This window comes from Belonocnema kinseyi, chromosome 9 (genome assembly GCF_010883055.1).
Source record: "Belonocnema kinseyi isolate 2016_QV_RU_SX_M_011 chromosome 9, B_treatae_v1, whole genome shotgun sequence".
In the NCBI taxonomy this organism is placed as follows: Eukaryota; Metazoa; Arthropoda; class Insecta; order Hymenoptera; family Cynipidae; genus Belonocnema; species Belonocnema kinseyi.
The window spans coordinates 46,293,903-46,303,744 of NC_046665.1; the positions used below are offsets into that span (position 1 = coordinate 46,293,903).

The 9,842-nt window shown below is 29.0% G+C and overlaps 2 protein-coding genes across 3 annotated transcripts in view; one reads left to right on the forward strand and one right to left on the reverse strand.

Moving 5' to 3' along the window:
* The window catches only part of LOC117180029 (voltage-dependent anion-selective channel-like), a 14,977-nt gene extending 13,172 nt beyond the window's left edge, over positions 1-1,805 (reverse strand). Inside the window, exon 1 of one of the 2 annotated variants that reach the window (XM_033372311.1) lies at positions 1,694-1,805. In XM_033372311.1, coding sequence (XP_033228202.1) covers positions 1,694-1,792 — 99 coding nt within the window. In that variant the 5' untranslated portion in view covers positions 1,793-1,805. Of the gene's footprint in view, positions 1-1,427; positions 1,644-1,693 lie in introns of those variants that run through there. The other variant, XM_033372312.1, reaches the window with a different exon arrangement.
* Positions 1,806-4,902: 3,097 nt separating this feature from the next.
* Positions 4,903-9,842, forward strand: part of LOC117180518 — a 7,550-nt gene continuing 2,610 nt past the window's right edge. The window contains exons 1-12 of the mRNA XM_033373015.1: positions 4,903-5,106; positions 5,484-5,542; positions 5,688-5,907; positions 6,300-6,550; positions 6,635-6,802; positions 6,901-7,127; positions 7,296-7,506; positions 7,583-7,728; positions 7,871-8,100; positions 8,853-8,938; positions 9,070-9,265; positions 9,336-9,563. Coding sequence (XP_033228906.1) covers positions 5,092-5,106; positions 5,484-5,542; positions 5,688-5,907; positions 6,300-6,550; positions 6,635-6,802; positions 6,901-7,127; positions 7,296-7,506; positions 7,583-7,728; positions 7,871-8,100; positions 8,853-8,938; positions 9,070-9,265; positions 9,336-9,563 — 2,037 coding nt within the window. The 5' untranslated portion in view covers positions 4,903-5,091. The remainder of the gene's footprint in view (positions 5,107-5,483; positions 5,543-5,687; positions 5,908-6,299; positions 6,551-6,634; positions 6,803-6,900; positions 7,128-7,295; positions 7,507-7,582; positions 7,729-7,870; positions 8,101-8,852; positions 8,939-9,069; positions 9,266-9,335; positions 9,564-9,842) is intronic.

Here is a 9,842-nt window from a genome sequence, read left to right on the forward strand (position 1 = left end):
TGTATATATATATATATGAATTTCTACAATGTTTGAAATATTTTAAACCCTTTTAAATTCTAATGTACAAAACCTTTGTGAAATAATTTGAATATCTATGAAATCTTTGCGAGAACTTTGAAACCTTTTTGAAGTCTGCTGGAACGGATTAAAAATATTTTCAAATCTTTTAGATCCTTGTAACATATTTTGACATCATTCGGAATCTTCGAAATCTGACGTGCACACTTTTATGAAATATTTGAAAACTTTGAAACCACTGTGGAATCTTCTAAAATATTTTAAAACCTTTGGAAATCGTTCATAATTTGATGTGCCTGCCTTAGTGAAATTTTCGAAACCTTAAAGATCTTTGAAATCGTTTGATATATTTTTAAATTTTCTTAATCTATGAAATATTTTGAAATATATAAAATCTAGAAATCAGCTGTACACTCAAAATTGGAGTGGTTAACCCCTCGAAAAACAAAATCCTGAAACTGAATTAACATGGCAATTTTCCACTATTAATTTTAATAATGTGCAAGTGGAATATCACACAAATGCATACCTCATTTCATACTACCACATTTTAGACGAAAATACTAAAAAATTATGACAATCATAAAAGACCAAGAGTTAAAATAACTCTTCGGATTTTAATCAAATATATGTTTAATAATCAAAGAATAAGAGGAAATCAAATTCAAGTTTCTCTTGAAAAATGCAAGAATTCCAGGGCTTCAAGGTTGCTGGAGACCCTGATTCTGGATAAAACGAGAATTAGAATATATATATATGTGTGTGTGTGCGTGTGTGTATGTGTGTAAATCCCTAAATGACTAATTAAAAAAATGATGCAATAATGTTTCGAGGTTGAAAATATTATCCACAATAAAACGGGATAAAACCGCCATAGAAACTAAAATCACTAAGTGTTTGCTTGATCTTAATTGACAAATTTCTTCACCGACACAATTCGCAAGTGTTCCCGAAACTCACAAGCCGTAACTAAAAATGATCAAAGATATAAAATTAGAAATAAAAATTATCCAATTAACTGTAAGTGATTGAATCACAATTCGCCCAACCCTATACATTTTCATTTTAAACTGAAACCCCCCAAAAACCTTTACTGAAGTATGAATCACAATTAAATAATTCGCTTTTCCACTGGACAAAACCAGACGACTGACGAAATTGAAGTAACCTCCAAAGTCATAATCGATCAAAATTGCAAGACTTCCAAAATCAGGATGAACCGAAAAATTACCAGATTTAATTCAAGAAAAAGAAAATACTGTTCGTCAGAATAAAATTCTCGGTACAAAGCACTCTTTATGAATTATATTGAGTAGAAAGCTCTACAGAAAACGGTATTGACCTGCGGTATTACATAAGGCATAAATCGACAGTTTCAGTCCATCAGAGAAAATTAATTTTCTAACCTTACATGGAGGTTGATATCAGAGGACAAAAATCAATGAATAGACTTGAGACGAATTAAGAATCTGATTTTCGTTCGAACTATGCCCTCAGACATCAATCCGGCGAAGGTCAGTTAACGGCAGACATCATCGTCGTCGCCGTCCCGAGCTATGCATGCCGGCGTCCAAAAATTTCGACTGTCTTGAATTTCTTCAATTTTGACTTTCCCAATTGAAAAAATAAGGTCCTGGGTCACGAAGATTAAAATAAGAAGCAATCTACTTACACTTTTATTTAAGACGCTGGGAACAATAGAAAATAACGACTTCAGCAAGGAACTACTTTCGCGAAAGTCGACCAGCCTAGGAGACGAGACAGCACGCATGCGCCGGAAGTTCCTAACCAAAAAGACTTCTGATATAGTTTTTCTTCTTCGAAATTCCGTTAAAATGGTTAGAAATATCGAAATTCTAATGAATTTAGATTTTATGAGTGCCACAAAGGGAAGGAGTTGTGAGTTTTTTAAAAATAATTATATGGAAAGAATCTATTAGGCTCTGGTAAGGAGCGCATTTCCGGTTTGCGAATTGCTTACATTTTTATTTTTAAATTAGTTTTGCAATTTTTGGTTAAGTGAAAGAGTTTTCATACTTGGACGTTTAATGAGAGTTACATTTAATATGGGGAAGTGAGAATAACTTTTTTTTTAAGGTTGGGAAGATTTTTGCAGCAGTCATGCTTTTCAAATTAGTACAGCGAGAATTTCAGGACTACGTGAGTCTTTTTTAAATAATGTTGGAAAATAAAAGTATAGCATTTTTCATGAAATGCCTATAAATTACAACATTTTAAATTTAAAGTTTGAATTCGAAGAATTTCAAACTAAAAAATTATTAAATTTAAATTAAAAGCGTTTAAAATTAAGTTATTTTGAATTAAAACCTATCAATATCGAATAATTATTACATCATTTCATTCAATTTGATGATGGGTCCTTCCATTTGATTTCGTCAAAGTCGGTTGCGGCCTAATTTTTTTATAATTTTGACACTTAACTATAATAATTATCAATGTTTTCGGAACTGTTGAGTCACTTAATTTTCCGAAATTACTTTTTCTTTATTTCGAAATCTAATTATTAAAGTTCAAAGGTCCAGAAAAAAATCATATTTATGTACATTGTAAATTTAAGAAAACCTTAATTCTACCATTTAAATTGGAATTTAATAAAATCAAATATATTCAACAGTCTTTAAACTTTTATATACCATAACCGAAAGTATAACTTTAATATGAAATTATGGGCTAAAATTGTATTTTGAAAATAACTAAAACACAAACATTTTTTAGCAAGATTAAACCTCAAAATTAATATATTTTGAGCTATTTTGTAAATTGCTTTTTCAGTAGAAAAATTCTCGAGATAAACGCGAAATTTTCAGAGTAATTAAATGAAGAAATCGAATTTGGAACTACGAGGAACAGTGGTGTATTGGGACCCTAAGAAAGTATAAATTATTTGGTGTCGATTGGTTAAGGCCTTCTGAGCACGAGTTATCAAAATCTGTTTGAAAGAATTATAATTTCCAAAGATTTGATAGTACTGTCTTTTAATTTTGTTAAATGTTCTTCGGAGTCTTCCTCGCCTTTAAAAATGCTAATAGTTCTTTAATGAATGTTCTCTAAGAAACAATTTAGATTTAGTAAACCCCTGTTTTCAAAAAACATTTTTTAAATCTACAAAAACGTTTTTTGAAAACAGGGGTCTACTGAACCTAAATTATTTCCTAAATATCATTCATTAAAGAACTGTCAGAATTTTTGGAGACGAAGAATCAAATAATTGAAACTTTTTTAAAGCTCCTTTAGGGTGCCAATACACTACTTTTTCACATTGTTTCAAATTCGATTTCTAACATTTGTTCTTTTCGACCCACCCTAATATACATGCTGCAAATGCTGACTTTTCTCATTTTTCTCTCTACAAGATATTAACTTCAAAATTGAATAAAATCTCTAAGAAAAGGAATTTCAAAGTGCACTCTTAAAATGTATTTCAGCATAAAAAATAGAAAAAATAGTTCAAATTCTGAATCGCCTGAAAACATCCACTGTAAGAGATTATTTTTAATTTTAAACATTAGACACTGGGAGTTCAATAATACTTCAATTGTGTTAAAAAGGGTTATGTTTTAGTTAATTAAAAAAATAAGCTTTTCGCTCATTATTTTATATTAAAGCTATGCTTTGGCTCATGTTACATACATAAAAGTTTATAGACTGTTGGATACACATGATTACATTTAATTCCATTTTAAATGGTACAATTTTAGTTTCTCTTAATTCTATAATGCACATAAATGTGAAATTTATCTGCACCCTTGTATTTTGAAAATCAAATTTTGAAATAATAAAAAAGTAATTTGAAGGATCATATAGCGCAGAAGGAGCACAAAAAGAGAAAATTGAGTAATTTTTTAACAAAAAATAGGAGAAATAAATGCATTTATTCTTACAAAGAAAAAAATCATTTTATAAAAAATATTATATTGTTAAATAATGTTAAATTCTTTCTGCCACGAACGAATTTTTTAAAATGGGATATACTTGAGTCGTTGAAAATCCATTCACGCCGAAAAATATAGACAGAACACAATTAATACTTTAAAGTTAAATAATTATACTATGTGTTAAGATATATTTTTTGTGTATTTTATTTACTTACAAATAATGTATTAAAGTGCTTCAGTATTTTACAAATAAATTTTATTATTATAGCTGTATCAGGAAATTTCATTTTAATTATAAAAATTCATTAATAACACCTTCTATTAAAATTTTAAAAAGTTATATTAATTGTAATAAATAATTACGTAAACTAAACAAATATTAAACTTGCACAACACGCAGTAACATATGCTAATTATGAATAAAATAATATTATAAGTATAAAACGAGCAAATATTATATTTCTTATGTAACTTACTAATTTCAGAGAATTTTTCGCGTAATTCAAATATTTTATGTTTAAATGTCGTATGTTTGAAGAGAAAAGGGGGAAAAGGTGAAGTTTAAAAAAAACGGGCAAAAATGGAAATAAAAATGGAGAAACACAGGGAATAATATAAAATTACAAAAATAAATCAATTATAATGAAAAACTTCAAATTTAAACTTTCAAAATCATACAACTTTAAATTGGAAGCTTTTGAAATATAGCAATTTTGAAATTACATAAATAAAGCACATTCACAAGAAAAACTTTCAGAATGTAATAATTCTATATTGAAGTACTGAAACCCCTTTTTAATAATGGGTTTTCATTTATAATATACGATAATAAGTCAAAATCGAATAATTTTTGTCTTCTAAAAAGAAATAAACCCAAAGGAAAATTCGTGGAAACGAAAGGAAACTTTTGAAAGTTTCTGTACGTTTCGGGCCGTTTCAGGAGCCAAAAATATACTCTAACAGTCTTAAAGTACTGACGTGAGAACATTCGAGTATCGAGACTAAGGTAGCACAATCTAGAAACAAACTTTGGCAATAGACCCATCTGAATTTTTATTTTTAATAACTCCTATATATAAAGGATCGTCAGATCAGTCTTAGTTTATTTTTCCTAGAGCAACGAAACGTATAAGTGAATTGACATTTTTAATAAAAGTGCTAATAATTTCTTATCATGTCTCAAAAAAGTGTAAGTTGCATATTCTAATTTGTTACCTAATACATCTTTCGTCTCAAAAATAACCAAACAATTAATATATTCAGATTAGAAACTAATTCTATCTTTTAACAAGATAGTAAACCTCATATCATTTTACGAAAATTGTTATTGAAAACTCTAAGATTTATTTAATATTTTTAAATATTTAAAAATGTAATTATTTTTTTATCATAAATCCTATTAATTTACAGACAATAAAATACTTAATTGGAAATTTTAATTGATGAAATTTATGGTTTCTATGATTTATATATAGATCGTGTGACATAAGCTGTTACTGCATTGAGATTAAAGTTTTATCTAAATCAGATAAATTAATTTTGTTTTCTACTTTCACTTTGTTTTAGGCAAATGGACAAGGATCTCCTGAAAAGTATCAAATCCTTCAAAATGAACAAGTGGGGAGGTACATATAATTTTTATTTTCGAATATAAATATAAGTTTTGAAAATAAATTTAATGTAAATAATATTGATTAAAACCAAAATTTTCTTAAAAGAATTATTTTCTTAAGTGAAGTATTAATTATAAATCATTTTTAAATTTTATAGATACTTAGTTGCAAGCAAGGATTTGGAGCCTGGCGAGGAAATATTATCAGAAACACCTTTTGTCGTTGGACCCAAGGCTTTTACATATCCCTTGTGTCTTTCTTGTTATTCTCCCTGGCCACGACTTCCTGACACCCAAACACTTTGCTCTAAGTGCAGTTGGCCAGTTTGTGGTCCAGAATGTGAAAGCCATCCTCATCATAAAAATTATGAATGCCAGGTTTGTACCAACCAATTATATATCAGAGCCGCAATTGGATTCAAAAGCGGTTCTGGAAAATTGTTTAAAACCTTCCGACCCGAAATGTTTAAAATTGTCTTCCAGGACAAGAATATCTTTTAAATGGCTCATTAACCCACTTAGAAATTAATTTTTAATATATTTTGATTGCGCCATCAGACCGGTCTACATAATAGCTGTCCCATCTGGATTTTTCCAGACTTACAGATGTCCAAAACCGACCGCGATTAATTTTTTTCTAGAAATATCTAAAACAAAATTTAAAATATCAGAAGCAAGACCAATTCTTTCAGTGTACAAAAATGTAACATTAAGAATTGTTTAATCTGGCAAAAATGCTCGGTTAATGTTAAACTTTGATCAATAAACAGGTTTTTGCTGAATTGGGTGAAAAATTTAATGTGTCTGAAGCTCTGAGTGAAAACCTGCAAACTGGAGTTCCACAATTGGAATGCATAACGCCACTCAGATTGCTTTTGGCTTCAGAAAAAGATCCTGAAAGATGGAATAAAGAAGTGAAAGACATGGAAGCACATAATAAACAAAGGAGCCAATCAGTCCAATGGAAAGCTGACCATGTCAATATTGTTGAGTATTTGAGAAATCGCTTAAAACTAACCACGTAAATAAATAAACATATTTTATTTTTCGCAGCCAGTAAAAAAACTAGCTTAAATTCAGTAATTTCCAAAATTTAATTCAACAGGTTTTCAGAAGCGGAAATTCAGACGGCTTGTGGAATTCTGGAGATCAACACTCACGAAATTCGTACAAAAAAAGGATATCCAGCTCGAGCTCTTTACCCAAAAGTTTCCTTAATGAATCACAATTGTGTTTCAAATACAAGCCATGGAATTTCAACAACTGATTACAAGTAAGAAGAAAATTATTAGTATTTCTCTTTCAAGTCGTAGAAACTTCAAAATCAACATTTTTCTTCAGAAAATTAATTAATAACTTTCATTTCTTTAGAGTGTATTTGAGAACAAGTACAAAAGTTCCAAAGGGTGGCGAATTATATGGAAGCTACACGCCTTCTCTTCTTCCCACAATGTTGAGAAGAGAACATCTTCTCGAGTCAAAACATTTTTCCTGTGCTTGTAACAGATGTTCAGATCCAACAGAATTAGGAACTCACATGTCTTCTCTAAAATGCAGCAAATGCGATAATGGAATCGTTGTACCTTTAGATTCTTTAGGTAACAAACAAAATAATTAAACTGCTTCTCAATATAATTACATTTTAAACTGAGAATCTATTCGGAAAATAATTTAAATAGTTTAAGTTTTTCAGATTAAATTGCTTGAAATTCCACAATTTCTAGAAAAAATTCAAAATAAATAATAATATCATTATTAATTCTCAGATTGTGAAAGTATTTGGAAATGTACACACTGTGAATTTACAACGAGTGGACCAGCAGTCTTGAAAGTATTTAGAATCATTCAATCTGATGTAGAAAATGCTGAAATGATTAGTGGAGCGGAAGGAGCAGATGCTGTGCATCAAAGAGAGACTGTTCTTAAAAAATATCACTCTGTTTTGCACCCTCGTCATGCTTTTCTGACAATTTTGAGGTATGAAATTAAGTTTTAATTTCAACTTTATATTTTCATTTAGTTAAACCCATGATTATTAAAATCGTTTTTACAGGTTTTCCTTATGCCAAATGTACGGACGTGTAGATGAATACTTTTTGGATGATTTGCCAGATATTTTACTTGAACATAAAGTCGAAATGTGCAGAATATTACTTCAAGTTCTAGATGTGGTAGAACCTGGTTACTCTCGATCAAGAGGTACTAACAAAAAATCAATATTGGATCATTTGAAAGCAGTTTCGAATTCAAATTTAAGATTGAAGCATTATTTAACCAAAATGTTGGGTTTTAATCTATAAAGTTTACTTTCATTCTAAATAAAAAATTTTAATTTTTACAGGAATGATCTTATATGAATTACACGCACCCCTGTTGTTTTTGGCTAAAGGACAATGGAATTCGGGTACAATTGATAATGCGGGCCTAAAGTCAAAAATGATTGAAGCTGCAACTATTTTAAAAGATGCAGCCACGATTTTGAGTTTGGAACCTCCAGATACACCAGAAGGAGAAATTGGAATTGGTGCCAAAGAAGCCTTGATTCAGTTGGAACAATCAATCAGCGAATTATGATATATGAATCACTCAATTCATAATCATCATCAATACATAATTATTTGTACAAAAAATGTTATTTAATCTGCAATATTGCTTTTGTATCTCTTTTAATTATTCAAATATACTTTATATGTATAATGTATTTGTTTCAATGTAAATCTGATAAAATTGTCAATTTGTAGTGTCTAGTATTTAATAAAAGGGTTTAAGTTTTATCGTTATTTTTTGTATTAATAACTGAATATAATTTTATTTTTAGCCTATAACGAAAGATGCTTGTAAAGAAAAACTTGTAAAATGGTAAAAGATTGAATTACGTAATACGATAGTATATACGCTATTTAAAAACTTAATGTATTTTAATATGCATAAAAAGAAGCTTCTTGGAATGATTGATAATAAAAGCATTAATAAATTAATATAAAAAAAATAACATCTGTATATCATCAGAAATAATCTATTTATATAATAGATGTGATGTTTTGCTTGTTTTTCTTCGGCCTAAAAAGATTTGGTCTTGTAGCACTCCATTCTATTAATATCAAAGTGCGAGAATTTTCTACCAACGAGTATCTTACTGGCGTTTTACAAACGTTAAAGCAATTGATAATAAATATTCCACGCCAATTCTAAAGTAAAAAAAAATACTGTTTTCAATTTACCACCCTTTCTGATAAAAAGAAATAAAATAATCTTTCTCTTAAATAATAGTTGGTGTTTTTCTCCCAGATTTGATCTGTCGAAACAACTTGGAAGTGTAAGAGAGAATTATGTCGACAAATAAACATTCTAAATGTCCTGTCACGCCGGTTTTAAAATATAATATTTGCCATTCAGAGACTCTTGGAAGGTACGTATCAATTTTATATTATGAAAATTAAAGTATCGCGAATTTTTTATGGATTGTCTAGATTTATAGTGCGTATATTAATAATTATTTTATGTTTGTAAATACAGAATATAAATGGTTAATTATTCTAGATATTTAGTAGCAACAAAAAACATCTCACCGGGTGAAGTCATAATTCGAGAAGATGCCGTGGCTGTTGGGCCGGCGACTTTTAATAAATCTTTCGTATGTTTTGCTTGCTTGAGACTTCTTTCATTACCTAAAAAAAGGTCCCACTATATTTGCTCAAAGTGTAATGTGGCCACATTCTGCGATCGCGTATGCGAGGTAAATAGCAAAAAATGTATTTATGACTTTGATCAATTATTGATTAATTTATACAAATTTCTTATTGTAGAATTCGGTGGGTTATCATTCAGAAAATGAATGCAGTATTCTAAAAAGCAACAGGACATTTTGTATAGAAAATATTCCACAAATTATTGGGATTCTGATACACATTAGATTGTGGCTTATTAAATTTCAAAATACAAACTTATGGAAAGAAATAGAACAAATGGAGAATCATATCAATGAAAGGAGAAACACGGAATTGTGGAAAGATAGAGAAGAAAATGTTGTAAAGGTACGCAAAATATAAAAAAAGTACACTTTTTAAAATTATAAAAAAGTTGAAACTTATCAGTACTATCTTTCCTTAAGTAATTAGTTTTAATTTTTAGTGCTCTTTTAATTTTACAAGCCGTTTAAAATCTACATCACGCTATTTGGACAATTTTTCCCACCCTCAAAAGAGGGTAAATTAATATTACCAGGTGTATACATATGAAACCGGTATTTTTTCAAGAAAAAAACACATTTATTTCAAGAGAATGATAACAAATATTTTATTCAAAGTATGCGC